Raw genomic sequence first — 22,885 nt, forward strand, 5'->3', positions numbered from 1 at the left:
CATTTATGCACGATGGCGCACGCGCGCAGMCGGTTTGGGTTCAGTGTTAAGAAACAGTGCAGTAGTACCACAGGCTTATGCCGCGTTCATGTGCCAGTCGGAATTTAGAAACTCGGATATTTCAGATTTGTTAACTGTTTGTAGTTATACACGTGCCGCGACATTTCTGAGTTTCCTGGTTCCGACTAGCACTTGAACGCGGTATTTATAAAAAAAAATATTTGGCAGTATTGCGTCAATAGGATCCTAGAGCAAAGGAACTAGACACTACAATGGTCAAGTGTATCTAGTACATGTATGAATGGGCGGCAGGTAGCCTAGTGGTTAGAGCGTTGGGCCAAAAAACGGAAAGGTTGCTGGATCGAATCCCCGAGCTGACAAGGTAAAAATCTGTCCACATAACCCACTGTTCCCCGGTAGATCGTCGTTGTAATTAAGAWTTTTTTCTTAACTGACTTGCCTAGTTAAATAAAGATCAAATAACAGCTGTCGTCCAGTAAACCACGTCACTTGTAATCGTTCTTCCGGGATTACTTCCGCATGGTTTCCACTAGATAGCCCAGACACAAAGTCAAAATGTCTATATCATTAAAAAAATATTTTTGGCTTGCCTACGGCATAACCGTATGAACTTGAAGGTTGGTGTTTAGGCAGTTAGGTTATAATCACATTTTAATGAAGAGAAATTGTAGAAATAGGCGGGGTTTATGACTTTGTGGCTGTGGTAACTAATGACAGCACGCCCACCAACCAACTGAAAACACACAGAAGCGTAATAAAAGCAAAATAAAAGAGAAGCGCATTGATCCATTTGACTCTGCCAAGCTAGGAGAAGAATCTGTCCAATTATTCATCAAAGGTAAGAAATTCTCTGGGCTACCAACTCTAGATTGGTTGGTTGCCATTCTCAAATGCATTGAATAGTGGCAATAAAGTAGACCTAATAAATGTAGATTGCCTTAAAGCTCTGGTAGTGGATAAGTAAACTTCTACTTTAAAAAAATGACAGCGTTTATTTGTATGACGGTTAGTTGTGAAAAAGGTTGTTCACAGATTGCTCTTTCAACTTAAAAAAAATAAMATTTACACCTCAACTTGGTCGATGGTTTACATTTACATCTGCTCAGAAGACATTTAAAAAGTTGCTAATAAAACGCCTAGAACGGAACTACTCTTCCAAATGACTAAGGCTATTATGTTGATCGATAAATTTAGCCTTAAGATGATTTTGGGAAACCGGGCCCAGATCAGTGAGGACTGAATAATGTACTGTTAAAGTATTGGAACTAGCCCTTACTAGAATGTTTTGTGTTCTATTTCCTAATTCTATAAGGGAAACACCCATATCACCTGGTACTGAACTCACTGCAAAACGGTTGCACTTTGCCCCCTCAAAGAAACTTTATTATGTCCATATCTCCTACACCACTGATAGTAAATGCTATATCTATTTGGTTCCTCCCTCCCCCCAAGCAACAGAGATGAACGTTATGCTCTGTGACTCTTTCTGGAACCTTATATTTTCCACTGTGKTGTTCAATGTAGGACAGGGCAGGCTAACTTTTCTGTGGTCTGGAAGTTGACTGTCTGGCTTAGATTTTACCTAAGTTTAAAAGGGAGATTTATTTTGTAGACACGCACACTTACATCTGTATTTCTGCCTCTCAAACACAGGGCATTATCAATGCCAAACATGTTGCTGTGGAGACAGCAAACTTCACATGGCAGATGAGTTTTGGAGCATAAGCGGTAATTGCAATTTGTGTCACACCTTTTCTAGAATTCTTTTGTTGTTAAAGCCACTTCAACAGAAAGCACTACCTCTTACACTCAAGAATGCACAAACAAATCTTAACCTCAAYTTAACCACACCCCCCTATAGTCCAATAACTAGGACACATTTATTTGACCATTTTTTATTTAACTAGACAAGTCAGTTAAGAACACATTCTGGCCAAAATAGCAGCACACAAAGTTTCACACACCGTACTGCAGTATGTGTGCACAAGCTTGCGTGTGGGCCTAATCATAGAGTTACATATAGAATCCCGATTTGTTCAATAGGATCTCTGTGGGCCTAGTCGTAAAGATTTGTCATTTAACTTTTAAAATGTATTACCTTTTTACTGTGACATAAACACAACCAGTCAATATGTTGTCATCTGATTGTCAAACAATCACTTCAATGAGCTCCTTTAATACACGCACACATTCATCCACTCAACATATTTCCAGCCTCCAAATAGTGGTGAATGGAAAGAGACAACAAAAAGTGTAATGACATTTAGCCATTGTCATTAGGCCAGAATTTATGCTTCCGCTAACTTTCCTGAACCAACACTTACACTTGATAGTTCTTGAGTGGGTGGAGGCACTGGAATGTATAGTGAAATAGCAATAGTATTGGGCGTGCCAGTTTGTGAAAGGTGTGCCTGTATGACCGATTTRTCATGTTTGGCTCAGATTTGTGTACATGGTGGGAGTGTCCATAGTTTTGTCATATAAAAAGAGACATGTAGTACTTAAGTTTTGTTCTCTCAAGCCCCCCTGTGTACCTAGTACCTGGTCCAGCCAGTTTGTGTCAGTCATTATGTAGTGTCGTTGTCAGGTGTATTTGCTCTCACCATTCAGGAGCGCTCCCACAAATGTCTGAGTATGTCAAAGGACACTGTCTAATGGGAATCTTTTCTCTTTAGTTATAGCATACACTCTAGTACAGTATAAAKAATAGTTCTCTGAATGCAGACAGCGGTGGAAAAAGTACCCAATTGTCATACTTGAGTAAATATATAGATCCCTTCATAGAAATTACTCAAGCAAAAGTGAAAGTTACCCAGTAAAATTATTTGGTTTTAAATATACTTAAGTATCAAAAGTAAATGTAATTGCTCAAGTATTAAGTGTAAATTATTTCAAATTTGGTATATTAAGCAAACCAGGTGGCACCATTTTATTTTTTGTGTAGCCAGGGGCACACTCCAACACTCAGACATCATTTACAAACGAAGCATGTGTGTTCAGTGAGTCCGCCAGATCAGAGGCARTAGGGATGACCAGGGATGTGTGAATTGGACAATGTTCCTCATGCTAAGCATTCAAAATGTACTTTTGGGTGACAGGGAAAAGGTATGGCATAAGAAGTACATTMTTTTCTATAGGAATGTAAGTTAAGTAAAAGTATTGTAAAAATACTTTAAAAGTACTACTTAAGTAGTTTACACCACAGGTGACTGTAAGCCTTGTCCTGGTCTGAAAGGCACTTCTCTATTGGACATCTTTTTAGTCCAGAAGTAGGCTTGAAGCCAATCGAATTCTTGGCACATGTTCTTACACAAGTGTTTCAAAATGGCAGAGAGAAGCTACTTGAGAGAAGAGCTAGATAATGGATTCCTAGTGGGGGATCAGCTTTCACCTGGTCAACTCCTTCAGATCAGAACCACCGAAAGAAAAGAGGCAAGAAGGGGAGAAACATTTTAAATGCCCAAAATGTAACAGACTCATCCAGAGGGACTTGCAGTCAGTGCATTCCACTTGCGGTAAGATGGCTACAGTCTGAGGAGGAGATTGAGATCCACCCAATGRGGCAGGAGGTCAGTGGGCGTTTTCGAAATTGCAGTCGACTTTAAAGGTGGGTCGAAAACGGATTGATATACAAATAACCTTGCATCATAATTAACTGCTCAATATTATTTGTAGGTCAGTCTGTCACAATTGACCTATGATACATCACGGTTTTGATGCTCTCGAACATGACCAGTGTCGCCTTTAGGCAGTAGGGCAGGCTACTTCAGGGGCCTGTTCTGGAGGACATAACATTACAGAACTTTTCAGATAATCATATCTGTTCTACACAATACTTGTCKATCTGTCAGATAGAATAGGAAATCGTGCCAGCTCAATTATATTTCGGAATGTTTCACATCACTGAATAGACCCGTTAACCCTTTCCACTCCGGCCATTCCAGATGACGTCCATGAATGGCGGGAGCTCAGGCGGGATGAAATTTGAGGGCCTGGTAGATGCATCAATCATCCGTGTCCCGCCCCACCACTTCATCCATGTCCTGGACCAAAACACCAATATCGCCCGTGTGGAGATTGGACCGCTCACCTACATCAGACAGGACAATGAGAGGTGAGGAGTGTGTGTGTGCGTTTATCTGTCATTTATCTGTTAGTCTGCGTGTAATTACCTAATTACAAGTGCGGTTGGTTGTTGGTTTCTTCTAAGCCTAATGACACCAATCAAGCTGTTATCGCTGTGGTTACAGCGTCACACAATGTGTGACAGCACACTTTGAACGTTGCTAAATATCACGTTTTTAATGGCATCTTTTACCCAGATTAAATCAGCATGTGCTCCTCTGTGGCTGGTTTAACCATATGATTACTCACTCACACATGCATACACATGAACAGGTGCGTAGAGGTTGATTACATTGCTAGAGTGGAAGTAGATGGTTCATTCTGGGTGTTTCTTTACAAGTTTAGGTTAGTCAACWTATGCCATGTACAAACACGTTTACACTCAGTATGTACAGTATCTGTGTAGACTAGTATTTCAGTCAGTAGGTGACTATTGTGCCCTACTTCCCAGAGTGCTGTTCTCCCCCGTGCGAATGACCATGGTCCCTCCTCGCCACTACTGCGTGGTTCTCAACCCCGTTGCTCGCGATGACCACGGACAGGTGCTCTTCGACCAATCAGGACAGGCCAAGCTGCGCCATGCCGACCTGGAGATCCGGCTCACCCAGGACCCCTTCCCCCTCTACCCTGGAGAGGAGATCCAGCAGGTACGGTCTGTTTGTTAGACGTCAGCGCTAAAGCCTAGGTGTTAGAAGTGCAGGGAGCTAATGCAAGTCTTCAGGTCTCAGTGCAGAGATTGCTCAGCACACAAGTGTGGTTCACTGAACCACCTCCATTACAATCACGTTGAGCTAAAGCCTAGGCATTCACTTGGAAAGATAATATAACTGTCTGGGACCTGGGTGCTAACCTGGTTCTTCTGCATGCTACAACTGTGTTAGCTTGCAGAGTTAAAGCCTAGGCATTAGAAGTTTGGAGAGTTGAAGCAATTCCTATTACATGTGTGTTAATCTCTTTTTTTTTTATATATACAATTGAAGTCGGAAGTTTATATACACCTTAGCTGAATACATTTAAACTCAGTTTTTCACAATTCCTGACATTTAATCCTAGTAAAAATCCTAGGTCAGTTGTTGGAAAAATTACTTGTGTCATGCACRAAGTAGATGTCCTAACCGACTTGCCAAAACTATAGTTTGTTAACAAGAAATTTGTGGAGTGGTTGAAAAACKAATTAATGACTCCAACCTAAGTGTATGTAAACTTCTGACTTCAATATATATATATTACACTCTCCCCACCCCCTCCCAGCACGTGACAGCGCTGCAGATCGTCTACCCAGACACCGCCCTGCGCCTTCAGGCTCTGCTGGACTTTGAGGAGGTGGGAGGAGAGAAGAGGGTGGGTGGAGATGAGTGGCTGTTCGAAGGGCCAGGTGAGTTCTCTGGGTACAACTCCTAACACATCCATTACAATTTCCTTCGGTCCTTACACATTCATCAATATGACTCCTGTATATTTTCTTCCACCAAATCAGAGCATTGTTTTAACAAGATAAATAGTGCTCTTTCAATTTGTTTCTAATTTGACTTGTTGAAGTCAAATCCAATTTGATTCATCACGTACACAGTTTATAGCAGGTATAAAAGGTGCAGTGAACGACTTTCTTGCATTCTCCCTCAACAATGCAGTACAAATATTAATAAAATAACAAGTAGTAGAAGAAAGTAGTATGCAAGAAACGTAGTATGTTCCACCCTAGTCATAGACTGTTCTCTCTGCTACCGCATGGCAAGTGGTACCGGCGCACCAAGTCTAGGTCCAAGAGGCTTCTAAACAGCTTTTACCCCCCAAGCCATAAGACTCCTGAACATCCAATCAAATGGCTACCCAGACTATTTGCGTTGCTGGTGCTACTCTCTGTTATTATCTATGCATAGTCACTTTAATAACGCTACTTACATGTACATATTACCTCAATTACCTCGACTAGCCGTTGCCCCCGCACATTGACTCTGTACCGGTACCCCCTGTATATACTGCTGTTCTTTAATTATTTGTTACTTTTATATCTTTTTTTTAAGGTATTTTTTCATAACTGCATTGTTGGTTAAGGGCATTTCACCTGTTGTATTCGGCGCATGTGACAAATAGTATATATATATTTTTTTACATTCCAAACAATGTGTAGTACCCGGTTCCAAACACAGCCTGATTGCCTAATAATGCTTCTCTAACCTCTGCCCCCCCCATAGGGACGTACATCCCCAGGAAGGAGGTGGCAGTGCTGGAGACCATCAAGGCCACGGTGATCAAAGAGAACCAGGCCATCCGCCTCCGAGCACGCAAGGAAGGAGTGGACAGGAGCGGAGTCCGCAGGGTCACTGGTGAGACACATATACTGTATTTTATATTTTTATTGTGCATATAATGCATGTACACAAAAGTAGCAGATGTTGTATCGCTATCATACACAGATCTGCGCACACACACACACACACACACACCTACCTAGCTGAGTGATTCCCTGTGTGTGTTTGTCCAGGTGAGGAGTGGCAGGTGAGAAAGGTGGGGGCGTATCTACCAGGGGCTCATGAGGAGGTCCTCGACATCGTCAACGCTTTCATCCTAACTGACAAGGTAACACCGCCCTCCTCTCTCACCCTCACTTCATCTAGCACCCCCTCCTTCTCTCCATCCCTTGCTTTACCTATAACTCCCCCCCTACTCGCTCCCTCACTTTATCTATCGCTCCCCTCTCTCCTTCACTCTCTCCCTCTTTACCAATCACTCCTCATTCCTCCTTCTCTCTCTCTTCACCATTTACTCCCCCTCCCTCCTTTCTCTCCCTCTCTTTGACCTATCACTCACCTTCCTTCTCTCGCCTCTCTCTTCACCATTTATTCCCCCTCCCTCCTCTTTCCCCCTCTCTTTACTTTTCCCTCCTCTCTCCTGCCCCTTTAAAAAAATATATTCATTCACCATCTCCTGTTCTCCCCCTCCCTCCTCTTGATTGGTGGTCTCCAATAGTTTAACTGTTGGATTATTTTGCTCTTCACTCGCAGTTGCTTAGTAGCCTAAGCCTATTCCTGACCAAAAGCCTGTTATTTCACTGACTGATAATCAATCAATGTGATTTTGTTTCACTGAATTTCCATCTGTATAGGCTTTTTGTTTAATTGGTTTCTGGCTGGGCAAACAAGTGGAGGYGGTATGTCTCATATATTCGCTGATCCAATCTTTTTGCGTGCAATGTGGCCTAAATCAAGAGTATTATTTTGCTTGCGTATTAGCAACTCCAAAAACCCGCGGAGGTTGGGAAATACGAATATGAGACTCGCATGTTTTTGAAAATAGGATTGGATATTATTTTCTATCAGTATCATGATAAGATCCTACGCCTGCTCCTAACGAGGTGGAGTGAGGGTAGGAAAGGGATGAAACGTGGATAAAAAAATGCATGTTTCAAAATCTAACTTTTTTTAATTTGATAGCGGTTCCACACATCCCYGTGGGAAAAATATTATTTTGTATTTTATTCTGTTATATTYGTATATTCTGACTGTGATCAGATAGGTGTGTCTTGTCTGTTTTAATAAACAAAGTAACGAACTATTGATTTTATTTGAATGGCGCAGGCAGGGCTGCACTGACCCGTAACATAGGCCTAATTAAACTCCATATGCTCTTCTATTTTTTTGTTGTTGAAAATACATGTTATTAGTCTTGTGATGTTTCTTAGGACCTCCCTAAACAAATTCATGTTTTTTTTTCACTCAGAAAGCACTGCACGTGCGAGCAATACGGCCATTCCGTGACGCCGGGGGGCGGGACCGGCGCACTGGGGAAGAGTGGCTTGTTACCATGGCGGAGCGGGAGGCACACATCCCGTCTGTTGCCGAGGAAGTGGTGGGAGTGGTCAATGTGACCACGCTGAGCAGCCGTCAGTACTGTGTGATCCTGGACCCGGTGGGACCAGACGGTAAACCACAGCTGGGTCAGAAGAGGGTGTGCAAGGTGAGACTGAAAGAGAGCGCTGTCTTTCACTCCTGTGTTTGGTCAAATGTTTGTTTAGTCACTCATTGCTGTTTTACACACTGGTGAGGAAGTTCAGTGACTTCATTTGTTTGTTCATTAATTTGCCTTTTGTAGCTTTTAGTCACTTCCCCAATTTAGCTTTAACACTGCTCTCTCTCCTCCTCCTCCCAGGGTGAGCGTTCGTTCTTCCTGCAGCCAGGGGAGCATTTAGAGGAGGGCATCCAGGACGTTTATATTCTCTCTGAGGAGGAGGGCCTGGTGCTGAGGGCCATAGAGGCCTTCAAAGATACACAGGAGGTGAGGAAAGAGGCGGGAGGGAATGGTGGAAGAATTTAAATGCAGATGGGAGGGGAAACAAATGGACCATAGTCAAATACAACAACGATCCTTAACAGGACTGACTGGTTTGGCCGGTACACAATCCATTCAATGTACACTCTTTCTTTCTCTCTCATTTTCCTCCCTCTCCTTCTCTCTCCCCTTCACTCTCTCCCTCATTCTCTCTCTCCCTCCTCCTCTCCTCTCTGCCAGCAGGAGGAGGAGGAGGAGGAAGAGGAGGAGGAGGAGAGGGCCAAGCTCTCCCGGAGGGGTGGACTCCAACGTCGCCCCGGTGACCGCTGGATGCTACGTGGACCAATCGAGTACGTCCCCCCGGCTGCCGTGGAGGTGATGCTACGGCGACAGGCCATTCCATTGGACGAGAACGAAGGGATCTATGTCCGTGACATCAAGACAGGAAAGGTGAATTTTTACCCAGCTGAATGTTTGAAGACTGGATACGTCCCAAATGGCAACTCGACCGTTAAGTTTAGGCAGTCGTTTTGACTGATAAGGTTTGGGCTAGGTTAAACAGAACTTGAGTACATTTTTGGCATTCATTTTGACTTGTTAAAAAGGTTTAAGATGGGCTGTTAAAACAGAAAAAAATGAARCAAGTGCCAAGCAMTGGGATTGAACCCACTATCTTAAGAGCCCTAGCTCACGGTTTAACTAGATGGTAATAGGCGCTCACATTCCTCTTAGTGGACAGTATGTCTCCACGTCTTGGGGACCAGGGKCCTCCATTTATAAACTGTGCTTATGTACAAAATATACCCCGACATGTGCGTGCTCCAGTTTTCACACAAAAGTTGGCATTTATATTAAAACCAATTTTGATGTGAGAATGTGCTCACCTCTCTGCTAACTTTAGACCATGTGTATGCACATCTGCTAGTGGTTGAAATATTATATTGAAAGCTGGCAAGTAAGTAGGCTATTTTGTGAAAATGGGGGAAATTATGAAAATTAAATGCAGGAAAGCATAAGCAAGAATTCAGCCATTTGCTGTTAGTGAGAAGAGCAAAAATCTTTTAAACATGTTTTAATACAAAAATAATTAACTAATAGGAATCTTTTTCCTATTTATTTTATTTTCATAACCATTGCAGAATAAATTCCTCACCTTTCCTGGCTTGTGATGAGTTCATATTCCTGAAGTAGCCATACAACACATTACCATGTGCATCGCTCACTTAATTAGACCTAGTAAATAGATATAGGCTTTATATCAAGTTTTGCAATCCCATAGGCRCTGCGGTTTATAATATACAGTCAAATTTAACAGGTAAACAGTTTATCTTTTGCATTGAAGTAGGCCTACTGTACGCTTCTGTAATTGCATTAAAAAAAATTGTAGGCAGCCATAGACAATGTTTCAGAATTCGCGGGCAGTCCATGTTTAGGTTGGGGAAAAGTCAATGCAAAACATTGTTGAATTCAAATGTTCTGCTGACAGGTCCGCAACCATTTTGACACAGTCCTTTGTCAGATACAGCATAAATTACGCAGGTTGACATTTTTGTAATGAGTCTGGCCCTGGAAGYAGAACTGAGTGGTTTCCGCTAGATGGGTCAGCTGCATAGTCAAAATTGACTATATCGATCAAATTCATTAGAACAAAAATKTGCTTTTTAGTCTTAATTTAAGGTATTGGGGTTAGCAGTGTGGTTAAGGTTAGAGTTAGGTTTAAAATCTGATTTTATGACTTTGTGGCTTTGCCAGCTATTGACCATTCTGCAGAGCTGCTTCCAATACATGAGCCATCTCAATAAATGCCAACCAAAATAAATTACTGCAAAAGATTTGAACATTCTGCCAACACAGTAAATATACCGGTAACTTATGTAAAATATTTGACAGTAGGCCTATGGATAGGCTATTGCTGTGCGATTGGAGCACAGCATCATTGCCTATTAATCTCAGAGCCTATACAGGACCTAGAAACATAATTTATTGATAAATGAAATATTGAACAATTCTTCTTTTGCATTTAGCCTACTTTTAAGTTGTTTCGAATATACTATCAATCTTGCTGAATGCACGGACAGGCACTCGCTATAGACGGCATGCATTTTTWGTTTGAAAAAGTCTCTGCAAAATATCAAAACATTCTGCTCACACCTGCAGAAATGTGATCAAAATTGCCATGGCTCTTTTAGAAACTGCTGTGGCTTAATTCCAATAGTTCCAATTTATACAGTAAATAAAGGGTGTTATTTTCAACATCCAAATGTTGAATGGGGGCGTTTTCCAGGCAGTTTTAATGCTTGTTCACGCACACACAGTTTTACGACCGGTCTGATTTATAAGGAGAAACGTGCATAYTACCTGCCCCAATGCATAGTGCCAACTAAAGTTTGGTGGAGGAGGAATAATGGTCTGGGGCTGTTTTTCATGGTTCGGAGTAGGCCCCTTAGTTCCAGTGAATGTTTTTATATATTTTTTGTTTTGTTGTTGTATTYTACCCCCTTTCTCCCCAATTTCAATCTTGTCTCATCGCTGCAACTCCCCAACGGGCTTGGGAGGTGAAGGTCGAGTTATGAGTACTCTGAAACATGACCCGCCAAGCCGCGCTTCTTAACACTCACCTGCTTAACCTGGAAGCCAGCCGGACTGGCTTCCGGGTTAAAACCGCAAAGCGGCTACGGTCCGCTCGCATATGGGGCTCAGTCAGGACTGTTACTTTTGTAACTGAATGAAAACATTTTAACCGATTTTTAATGTTGGGAAAATATATGATSCAAATGCAGAATGGTGTTAAATGCCTCTAAACAGCTTGGGGAGAAATTCATTCACAGATTTAATCATGTAATATTAGGCCTACTGATTATTTCTCCGAATCTTCTTGTGAACTACTCATTGCGAGCCACCGGACATGCAGTTTTCTGCAAAGGTGAAATATTTTCTAGGCTGATGGAAGGCTACTTGGAGTCAGTGGGAGAATCTCAATTGCATACTCCTTGCGTCCTCTCTCCTTCTCAAATCCGATTGGGTGAGAAAGCCAGATGTCCAGCAAAGCCTAATCAGACATGCCCGTGCTCACCATGGTTCATACTGGCAAAGTGAAATGGTGCACACCTCTCAAAAGATATGTAACAACAAACACCCTGAGTGCATCGGACATGAAACAATGATACAAATGTAACGGCACAACGAAATAGATACATTTTATTAATTTTAAACACCAGTGGTGCAACTAGTGCTTTCTAACGGCGCTGAACCAAAACAGTGGCATGCGAGAGGGAAGCAAAACTTTCCCGTGGGAAAAACATTCATCTTGAGGCGACGGGGGATGCAATATGCAAATGCAATATGTAGAAATCGCTCCACCGTTTCCTGGTTGCTAAAAGTCTAATAGTTTGCCTAATTTTTGTTTGTGACAAAATAAGCATTATTGTACCATCTAAACCACTGTGAAATATMTTTTCAGTAACCAAAAATAWAAWTTTTCTGTTKGAAGCTGTCAGACTCAAAAACAAAACTTAACAGGAAGTGTAGAAGTAGCGCACATGGAACAGATCTACCCCTTCTTAGATCTGTCTATCTCACTGAAAGCAAGTCTATCTGTAACTCCCACTTCTATGTGAATTTGGTCGGCTCGCCCAGAAAGTTRCATATTGCAGCTTTATTTATTATATAACATCGACATATGTATTTTAATATAGACTAGCTCAAAACATTACTAATCATTGAAAATTGACATTACCCATTGATACTTTTCTGGTTAAAAAAGTGGGATTGCACCTACTCCATTGCTCGGGTTCCTATGATATAGTGCACTATTGACCAGGGCCCACAGGACTCTGGTCAAAACTAGTGCACCATGTACTGTAGGGGGGCCATTTGGGACGTACACTAAAACACCTGATTCGAATGATCCAGGGAATCCATTCACCTGTTATTTATCAGCCTTAAATCCCCACCCACCTTTCCCCATCCCTCTCCCCCATTGGCTGCCTGGTTCTAGGTCCGTGCTGTGATTGGCCACACCTACATGCTGACGCARGACGAGGAGCTGTGGGCCAAGAATCTGCCTCAGAATGTTGAGACCCTCCTGGCCTCCACAAAGGACCCCCTGGCTGACCGCTCTGACCGCAGCAAGGAAGTGGAGATGAAGGACCGKGACAAGACCAAGGTGGTGTCCTACAGGGTGCCCCACAACGCTGCCGTGCAGGTCTACGACTACAGGGAGAAGAAGGCCAGGTAAACATGGCTGACAGACAGACGGATGTGGAGGGACAATGACACTGGCCCTGTCCAGAAAAAAACCATATACTAGCCCAGGGTTGCATTCCAAATGGCACCCTATTCCCTATATAGTGCACTACTTTTGACCAGAGCAACATTGGGCCCMTAGTGTTAACTTTTCGCCCTCACTTTCTCTTCCCACCCCCTCTCCTGTCTTGTCCTCCCTCCTTTTCTCCCTCCCCTCTYTCAGGGTGGTGTTTGGGCCAGAGATGGTAATGTTGGGTCCTGATGAGCAGTTCACCGTGCTTTCCCTGTCAGGGGACAAGCCCAAGAGGGCCAACGTCATCAAGGCTGTGTGTCTGCTGCTGGGGCCGGACTTCTTCACTGACATCATCACCATAGAGACGGCCGACCACGCACGCCTGCAGCTGCAGCTCAGCTACAACTGGTAGGGTTTGTGGGTGTGGGAGCACGACGACGACGACGTGTGTGTTTGAGGATCCTCTGCGATTTGGCGTCCTTAGTCTAGTCTGTAGGCCAGCTGATGTATTTAATATCTCTCCCTCTCCTCTCTCTCGCTCTCTCTTTCTCAGGCACTTTGACCTGAAGTCTCCTGCGGACCCGTCCCAGGCTGCCGCTCTGTTCTCGGTGCCTGACTTTGTGGGGGATGCCTGTAAAGCCATYGCCTCCCGCGTCAGAGGAGCCGTCGCCTCCGTGCAGTTTGACGACTTTCACAAGGTCCGTCCACACTTCAATCATCTAAATCTGCACTTTTCTGGCTTTTTAATACACTTTTTAATTCTACATGGCCTCCAGCCCTTAGCTATCGTAGTTAGGTAGGCCTATACGCCGCTTTGGAAAACGTATGCCAATTGATTMAAAGACAACAATAACACCCCACGCTTTAACCTCTTCTTTAACCCCCTCCACTCTAYAGAACTCCAACCGGATCATCTGCTCCTCTGTGTTTGGCTTTGATGACAAGCTGTCTGTGCGTCCCAGCCTGCGCTTCCACCAGAACAGTCTGGTCATCAGCAGTGTGGACATCCAGTCAGTGGAGCCGGTAGACCAGAGGACCAGAGACGCCCTGCAGAAGAGTGTCCAGCTGGCCATCGAGATCACCACCAACTCCCAGGAGGCTGCCGCACGGTAGGACACATGACAMGCACGCACACATGGGGAGAACGAATGCCACCTCTGAAGCCATCGATGTTCAAGGCCAACCGTGGTATTGCAGGCATTGTAAGCATAAGACAGGATCCCCCCCATTCTAGTGAATGGAAAAATGTCAATCTTCCTAAATTTGTTTTTAATCATTTGAAGACGATCATGGTACCAATAATTGCTTCTAATACCAGATATATTTCCTTGAACCGATCCTTTTAAAATCTCATTACAGAAGAAGTTATGAGAATTATTGATTTGCTAATGGCAGCCTGCAGTACCACTGTCTGCCTTCAACTTGAGTTATTTCATGAGATTGGGCAGCACTGARCTAGCCTGMAACTCACTTCCTGGAGTAGCTCAAGCTGCACATGAGACGCCATCTTAAGACTTAATTTGGCTTCAATGCGCTATTGAGTCTTCACATAGGAATGAATGGTGTCACGTGATCGATGRCTTTGTCCATTCATATATACATGCATGCACACTTACAGGAGCAAYTGGGGTTAAGTGCTTTGCTCGTGCACATTGACAGATTTTTCACCTAGTTCGGCTCGGGGATTCAAACTTGCGACCTTTCAGATACTGGCCCAACACTCAATTACTAGGCTATCTACCACCAGACAGACACACACAGGGTTGTTTTTACCTGTTTGGTAAGAGTTAACTTCTCTCCTGTCCCTCTTTGTATTTCTCTCTCCCCTCCTTCCCTYCCTGCAGCCATGAGGCAGAGCGTCTCGAGCAGGAGGCGCGTGGTCGTCTGGAGAGGCAGAGGATCACAGACCAGGCGGAGGCAGAGAGGACCAGGAAAGAGCTGTTGGAGCTGGAGGCCCTCAGGTGACCATTGATGCTATGCTGTTAAAACAACGCATGTTAGCATCGCTTTTGGGAAATATAATGGCAGAGGGATATCATTAGCRTAATGCTAACACATTAGCTTCACTGATGGTAAAATTATGGCAAGGAGCTAGAATTAGCATGGCTAGCGTTAGCRTCATGCTGTTCTTAGTAGTGTGAWTGCRAAGCTGTACCGAGTAACATTTAGATCAGAGATCCTAACATAATGTAGCTATGCTATTGTGAGTTGTRTGAATGCGGAGGTTAGATCTGTGGTGCTGGGGTGAAGTTTCCCCTAGGTACAGATCTAGGATCAGTTTTCCCTCCCCCAGAATGTGTTTTATTTAAATACTGGTGGATTCAACTAATAAAAGAATGGATGACCTGACCAGAGAGGTCCAGGACCTGAAGAATATTTTGCMGTTTTCCCAGGGTCAGCTCGATGAGTTGAAACAGGAGAACGGCAAGATGACAGCAATCTGTAAGTCATTGAGAGAGGACATCAGTTCTGTGTGAATCCATGATAACAATGACTGATAAGGGAGGGACAATCAAGGCGAAATAACATGGTTCGGGACAGAATTGCAGAATCTCCACATGAGACCTGGACAGAGTCTGAGGACAAAGTGAGGGAAATGATCTCTGAGAAATTGAAGATCGACCACAGGAAGATTAGGGTGGAGCGCGGCCACAGGACTGGACAACCCACCACCGGCCCAGGTGACAGGCCCAGGCTGATAGTGGTCAAGTTTCTGAGGGTCAAGGACAAGGTAGCTGTTCTGGAAAGAGCCAAGAACTTGAGAGGAATCTAYATCTTCCTCAACGAGGACTATCCTGAAGCTGTGGGGACATTGCTTACATCTGTTATGACAGGCTCATTGTCCACCCTCCCTCCCAGAAGCCTGGAAGGGATGAGAGAGCCAAGCCTATGGGTTTGTAGTTTCAACCTCGCAGCACGCACACCAATTGATTAATTGACTGCTGAATGTATATTTTTTTTCCTCTTGCCTTGTTTGCTCTTTTCCATATTATGTCTTATCTCTGATAAGCTACCCAGGAAAGGGCTGAAAATAGTCCATATTAATATATGTAGCCTTAGAAATAAGGTTCATGAAATCAATAACTTCTTATGGCTGGGGGCAGTATTGAGTAGCTTGGATGAATAAGGTGCCCAGAGTAAACTGCCTGCTACTCAGTCCCAGTTGATAATATATGCATATTATTATTATTATTATTATTGGATAGAAAACACTCTGAAGTTTCTAAAACTGTTTGAATGATGTCTGTGAGTATAACAGAACTCATATGGCAGGCAAAAAATCCAACCAGGAAGTGGGAAATCTGAGGTTGGTCTCTGTCCCATATTAGCATCTGGGACAGAGTAGGAGGCAGTTCACTCTGGGCACGCTATTCATCCAAAGTGAAAATGCTGCCCCCTATCCCTAAAAAGTKAAATAATTAATTTGATGATACACCAGTAGCAATACAAGGATATAACATCTATAGAAGAGACAAATGCTTATGGGGGAGATGTTGCTGTATATATTCAGAGCCATAATCCCTGTAATGCTTAGAGAATATATTGTAGCAGGCTCAAGGGTGTGGGGTTTCCACGTCACCAAGTTCAATAACAAAACACGCACAACTAGAATGCAAATGGGGAGTTTATTGGGGAGCTTTGCACACTGGGGAAAGGGGGGGGGAATTCACCAACTATTTCACAGTCCACAATCCGTTCTCGTTGTCCGTTCCGTTCTCCAGGGGTAATCCTAAAACTCAGGTCCTCAGCCAATCTGGTACATGGATCACAGTCCATGTCACAACGGGTAATCRCACAGACATTGCGCTCTATTCTCACACTTTGCATAACACACACTTCACTCTCTGTTCTCTGCCCCTTTAGTGCAGACCGCTCCCTCTTTTATCCCCCAGTACTCCCTGGCTTAATGAACCACAGCCTCGCCTCGTTGGGGCAGGAAGTCCATATAAGGCTTGGGGTGGAGCCAGCGGGCTGCAAGATATCTCCCTTCAATAACCACATAACCACTCTCCTCACCTCTCCCTGCCGTCTGCAACCCCCCCCCCCCCCCCCCCTTCCTCAGGAGGGAGGGGTGGTCCAGCTCCCTAGAGCAGTGGTTCTCAATCCTGGTTCTGGGGACCCAAAGGAGTGCACATTTTTGTTTTTGCCCTAACACTACACAGCTGATTCAAATGATCAACTCATTAAAAGGCTTTGTAGTGCTAGGGCAGAAACAAAAATGTGCACTCCTTTGGGTCCCCAGAACCAGGATTGCGAACCACTGCCCATGAGCATCCCTCCTGGAGAGGGTATCGATATTTCCATGGGTTGCACCTGATCTGTGGACGACAGAGAACGCAAAGGGCTGTAAGGATAGGAACCAGCGGGTGACCAGGGAGTTACTGTCCTTATTTTGTGGTCCATTACGAGGGTGAAGTGTCGTCCCAAAGTAATACTTCAGCGTCTCCAGTGCCCACTTGATCGCTAGACATTCTTTCTCAGTGGAATGTCTTTGTTCCCGCGGCAACAGCTTCCGGCTAATGTACATGACTGTGTGTTCCTCACCTTTTTGTAGCTGTGATAGGATGGCACCCACACCTGTTTCGGACACATCAGTCTGTACCACCAGTGGTTTGGAGAAGTTCGGGGTCACCAGCACGGGTCCAGAACACAGTGCTCCCTTTAGGTTCTGGAAGGCTTTCTCCGTCTCCTCTGTCCACGTCATCTGGGCGGGCAGACTGCTCCTGGTCAGATCTGTCAGGGGGCTGGTCAACCCCACAAACATGCGTACTTGCTTCTTGGTGAGGGGGCGGGGCCAGTCTCGAATCGCCTCCAGTTTCTTCACCTGGGGTTTGACACATCCCCTCCCGGTCGTGTACCCCAGGTACTCAGCCTCCAGCAGGCCGAGCCAAAATTTCTTTGGGTTTGCTGTTAGCCCCGCCTCCCGTAAGGCCTGCAGTACCGCACTCACCTGGTTTAGATGCGTCTCCCACTCGCTCCCATGGATCACAATATCGTCGATGTAGGCCACCGCGTACTCACGATGGGGGATGGAGAATCCGGTCACCAACCTCTGGAAGGTGGCCGGAGCCCCGTGCAACCCAAAGGGCAGCTTCTTGTAATGGAACAGCCCGTCAGGGGTGGCCAAAGCAGTTTTCTCCCATGCCTCGGGAGCTAAGGGCACATACCAATAACCCTTTGTCAGGTCGAGCGTGCTGATAAATCGGGCGGTCCTGAGCTGTTCTAATTAATTCATCAGTTCGGGGCATGTGGTAGGCGGCGAACTTCGAGATTTCATTTACCTGTCTAAAATCCTTACAGAAGCGAATGGTGCCGTCTGATTTTTGGCACCAACGCTATGGGGCTTAACCACTCACTATTCGACTCTTTGATTATATCAGCTTTCAACATCGTTTTTACCTCCGTCCTGACAGCTACTCTCCTTGCTTCCGGTATGCGGTAGGGACTCAACTTCACCTTTTTCCCAGGTTCGGTGATGATGCTGTGCTGTACCAGATCGGTGTGTCCTGGTTCACTGGAACACTTCCTGGTTCCGGCCGACCAACTCCCTCAGCTCCTGCTTCTGTGCTTGGCTCAGCTGCTCCCCCAGTGACCCCTCCGCCGGGTTGGTCTCTGTGGTAGCCTTCTTCGGGGAAATAGAGTAGAGTACATCACTTGTGTTCCATTTCTTTAGAAAATTCACATGGTAAATCTTGGTCAGATGCTTACGTCCCGGCTGTCTGACCCTATAGTTAACTTCAGCCACTTTCTCAAGGACTTCGTATGGCCCATTCCATCGGGCCAAAAACGTACATTCTGAGGTGGGGACCAACACCAACACACATGTGAGAGAACGTAGAAATTGATCTATGACCACTTTCTCGATGGCCGTCAGTGGTTCAGCAGGCTGGCCAAGAGTTGGCTAATTAGATCATGCATTTACGATCGGGGTGGACGCTGTAGGATCATACGCCCAATCATGGAATCTTTGTGCCCTGCTAATCAGGGTGTAACCATACCAGCGCAGGATTGACTTTTTCAGCCCCTCGTAATGCGACTGGTCAGCCGTCAGATCCTGATAGCGCTTCTGTGCCGCGCCTGACAGGAAGGGTGCTAGCAGACTGGCCCATTTCTCATGGGGCCTTTCCTCCCTAGCCGCCGTCCTCTCGAAGGCTTGGAGGTAAGCCTCGATGTCGTCAGCCTCTGTCAACTTCAGTATAAACCTACTGGGTTTGGGACGAGAGACTGCTGCACCTGCCGCTATGCCGGCCTGGGCGGCTGACAGCTGGCTGAGTTCAGATCGCAGGAGAGCGGTCTGCTGACGCTGTTCCTCCAGCAGTTCCCGATGCATAGCCTGCGGTGCTATGTTCGCCTCCACCAGCTGTTTCACCAATGCTTCCATTGTGCTCTGTGTCTGTTTAGTTGTTGAGCTTGGTTTGGCGTGCCTGCATTCTCCACCATATGTAGCAGGCTCAAGGGTGTGGGGTTTCCACATCACCAAGTTCAATAACAAAACACACACAAGTAGCATAATTATGAATGCAAATGGGGAGTTTATTAGGGAGTTTTGCACACTGGGGGGAATTCACCAACTATTTCACAGTCCACAATCTGTTCTCGTTGTCCGTTCCGTTCTCCAGGGGTAATCCTAAAACTCAGGTCCTCAGCCAATCCGGTTCGGTACATTGGGGGGGGTAAATATCCTCACACTCTCCATAACACACACTTCACTCTCCTTTCTCTGCCCCTTTGTGCAGGTCGCTCCCTCTTTTATCCCCCAGTACTCCCTGGCTTAATGATCCACTCGTTGGGGCAAGAAGTCCATATAAGGCTCTGGGCTGGAGCCAGCAGGCTGCAAGATATCTCCCTTCAATAACCACTCCCCTCACCTCTTCCTGCCGTCTGCCACAATATATATAAATATACACACACACACACACACACACACACACACCACACACACACACACACACACACACACAGTTAAAGTCGGAAGTTTACATACACCTTAGCCAAATACATTCCAGATACTAGCCAGATACATTTCACAACTCCTGACATTTAATCCTAGTATAAATCCCCTGTCTTAGGTCAGTTAGGATCACCACTTTATTTTAAGAATATGAAATGTCAGAATAATAGTAGAGTGATTTATTTCAGCTTTCATTTGTTTCATCACATTCCCAGTGGGTCAGAAGTTTGCATACACTCAATTAGTATTTGGTAGCATTGCCTTTAAATTGTGTAACTTGGGTCAAACGTTTCGGGTAGACTTCCACAAGCTTCCCACAATAAGTTGGGTGAATTTTGGCCCGTTCCTCCTGACAGAGCTGGTGTAACTGAGTCTGGTTTGTAGGCCTCCTTGCTCGCACACGCTTTTTCAGTTCTGCCCACAAATGTTCAATAGGATTGAGGTCAGGGCTTTGTGATGGCCACACTTTGTGATAGTCAAGGTACCTTGACTTTGTTGTCCTTAAGCCATTTTGCCACAACTTTGGAAGTATACTTGGGGTCATTGTTGGTCATTTTTTTATGGCGGTTTTGGAGCAGTGGCTTCTTCCTTGCTGAGCGACTTTTCAGGTTATGTTGATATAGGACTTGTTTTACTGTGGATATAGATACTTTTGTACCTGTTTCCTCCAGCATCTTCACAAGGTCCTTTTCTGTTGTTCTGGGATTGATTTGCACTTTTCGCACCAAAGTACGTTCATCTCTGGGAGACAGAATGCGTCTCCTTCCTGAGCGGTATGACGGCTGCGTGGTCCCATGGTGTTTATACTTGCGTACCTGGTTTTAAAAAACAGATAAAGCAACACCTTACGGCACAACGCCTCTCCCCTATATGACCTAGTTTGTGTGTATTGATATGTAGGCTATGTGTGCCTTTTTGTAATACTTTATTTTTATTTTTTATGTAGTTCTGTCCTTGAGCTGTTGTCTATTAATGCTCTGTATTGTGTCATGTTTTGTGTGGACCCTAGGAAGAGTAGCTGCTGCTTATGCAACAGCTAATGGGGATCCTGACAAAATACCAAATCTAAAGGTGTGTAGTTGTGTTGCAGTGCGGCGGTGGAGAGTACAGGGGCAGCCAAGGCAGAGGCCCAGTCCAGAGCAGAGGCAGCCCGTATCCAGGGAGAGGCGGCAGTCAACGAGGCAAAACTGAAGGCTGAGGCCCAGCGGATTGAGGCTGTACGTATCCTCTCACTATGCTGCGTGTGTATGGTCGAAAGTGTTGTACATTGTGTAATTCTGAAAGGTACACAACCAGTAGTTCACGTGTGTGTGTGGTCTGTGTTTGATAAATGTTTGAAGGTGTTCTACATTGTGTAATGCTGAAAGGATCACATACTATGTGTAGCTGACCTGTAATTCTGTGTGCAGGAGGGCGAGCTGGACCGTCTGTCCAAGGCGAGGGAGCAGGAGCTAAACTATAAGTCAGCAATGGATCGTTTGGAAGTGGAGAAACAGCAGAAGCTGGCTGAGATAGAGAGCAACCGCTTTAAAAAGCTGGTGGACAGTATCGGCGCCGACACCCTGAAGGAGATGGCCAGAGCCGGCCCCGAGCTACAGGTACAGAATTCCTTACATACCATAATACCGTCATATTTGTGCTACACAATACATTTGTCTGAATAAAAATGGCACCTGGAGAATCCTTAAGCTCAGGTCAGAATCAATCTGTAATGTTTTACTTTACTGTAACGTTTCACTGAGCAGGTCTGCCTTTCTCCCACCCAATCTCAATTTAATTAAATGAGCTATATTGGTGTGACAAGACATTATAAAATACAGTTTAGGATATTGGAACTGGAACACAGGATCTTTTTCAATCAGTTAAAACGTAAAGCAGAAATGATCATATTAAATTAATAATATCTCTCTGTTTCTGTCCCTCACTCCCCTCTTTTCCCCACTCCCTCACTTTCTCCCCCACCCTCTCCCAGGTCAAGCTGCTCCAGTCTCTGGGTTTGAAGTCAACCCTGATCACAGACGGCTCTTCTCCAATCAACCTCTTCAGCACGGCCAACGGCCTTCTGGGAGCTCTTTCTCAGAGCCAGGGCCAGTGAGAGGGGGAAGAGAAAAGGAGAACGTTCACAATAAGAGAATAATGTCCAGTCTGATCCCCTACATCCCCTACAGATGTAGGATTTCTGGTTGTTTTTTGTCTGATGTAGTAACTGACAATTAGGCATATGATATGTATGACTGTACGGTGGCGATTATTCTGATGTGTGTGTGTGTGCACATAGATGTGTGTCTGACTAAAGACGTCCAAGTGAACATTCCCCTTGGTTTACATGGCTTTTTTGCTCATCTGTTTGGTGCCGTCGATGCCCTATAAAGTGCTGTCCACTCCATGTGTTGCGTATCTATACTAACCATAATCCTGGATAGTAAGGAATCTTTCCTTGTTTTGCTTTTGAAGTTTATGCAAATGTGTTTAATTCATTTGTTGATCCATTTATCAAAAAAATTCAAGCATGGCTTTTCCCCGACACCTTAAATGTCAATGCTTCAGTTTGTATCCATGGTCTGTCTGTACACACACACACACACACACACTGGATGAAGTGTCTCAATCCATTTGAACGAACCATATTTTTGCAATGACCACCATGTATCAAACTCTTCATCTACCTCTTCTGTCTGTAACTCATGCAGTAGTGACTAATAAAAACAACATTAAGCTACATGCTCTGGCCTGACTTATTACACAATCTTCTATTGGCTTCTCAGCCAAATGGCAGCCATAAAGCTGAGGGATGGCCAGAGCTTGAGAAATGTATCATCAAAATTGTATCATATCAATGTATATCATAAATTGAAATGAGCATTACAAATATTACTGATTGCACCTTTAATCAATGAGTTGATACTGATTACATTTTTATTAGAAGACCACTGGRTATTTTGGCACAGATTGTTACTCCATTTGGTCTATTCCCGACCATCCCAATGCATATTTGGCCATGTAAAATACATAGAACAAATGCGGTTTAATTGCAGGTAGCTGATAACTTGATCAAATGTTTTGTTTGTCCAAAGAGCAACCAGACTCACTATAAYTTGGCCTACATACAGGAGGAAGGTMATTTGTGTAATTTTACTCTATTTTCTATGTTTGTGTTGTGTGTGTACAATTTCTGTCCACAGRACGTCGCTAGCGTGCAACACTTCGTTAAAGTATCCCTCATGGCTCGGCCTGACTGGTACTGTATAACTCCACTTCAG

The 22,885-nt window shown here is 44.6% G+C and overlaps 1 protein-coding gene across 4 annotated transcripts; it reads left to right on the top strand.

Moving 5' to 3' along the window:
* Window positions 1-767: 767 nt before the first annotated feature.
* On the top strand, window positions 768-22,344 carry LOC111971443 (major vault protein). 4 transcript variants are annotated; one of them, XM_023998219.2, is made up of 17 exons: window positions 768-859; window positions 3,966-4,135; window positions 4,598-4,793; window positions 5,398-5,521; window positions 6,342-6,473; window positions 6,632-6,726; window positions 7,867-8,103; window positions 8,296-8,421; window positions 8,656-8,865; window positions 12,413-12,648; window positions 12,884-13,081; window positions 13,227-13,371; window positions 13,571-13,782; window positions 14,518-14,634; window positions 20,716-20,842; window positions 21,035-21,223; window positions 21,598-22,344. In XM_023998219.2, exons 2-17 carry the CDS (start codon window positions 3,966-3,968, stop codon window positions 21,718-21,720), a joined length of 2,637 nt encoding a protein of 878 aa, XP_023853987.1. In that variant the 5' UTR covers window positions 768-859; the 3' UTR covers window positions 21,721-22,344. The 4 variants fall into 4 exon arrangements, with proteins under 4 accessions (XP_023853987.1, XP_070302361.1, XP_023853990.1 ...); XM_070446260.1 differs by having other exon boundaries at window positions 8,659-8,865; XM_023998222.2 differs by having other exon boundaries at window positions 8,662-8,865.
* Window positions 22,345-22,885: the final 541 nt, after the last annotated feature.

Source organism: Salvelinus sp. IW2-2015, linkage group LG13 (genome assembly GCF_002910315.2).
Source record: "Salvelinus sp. IW2-2015 linkage group LG13, ASM291031v2, whole genome shotgun sequence".
In the NCBI taxonomy this organism is placed as follows: Eukaryota; Metazoa; Chordata; class Actinopteri; order Salmoniformes; family Salmonidae; genus Salvelinus; species Salvelinus sp. IW2-2015.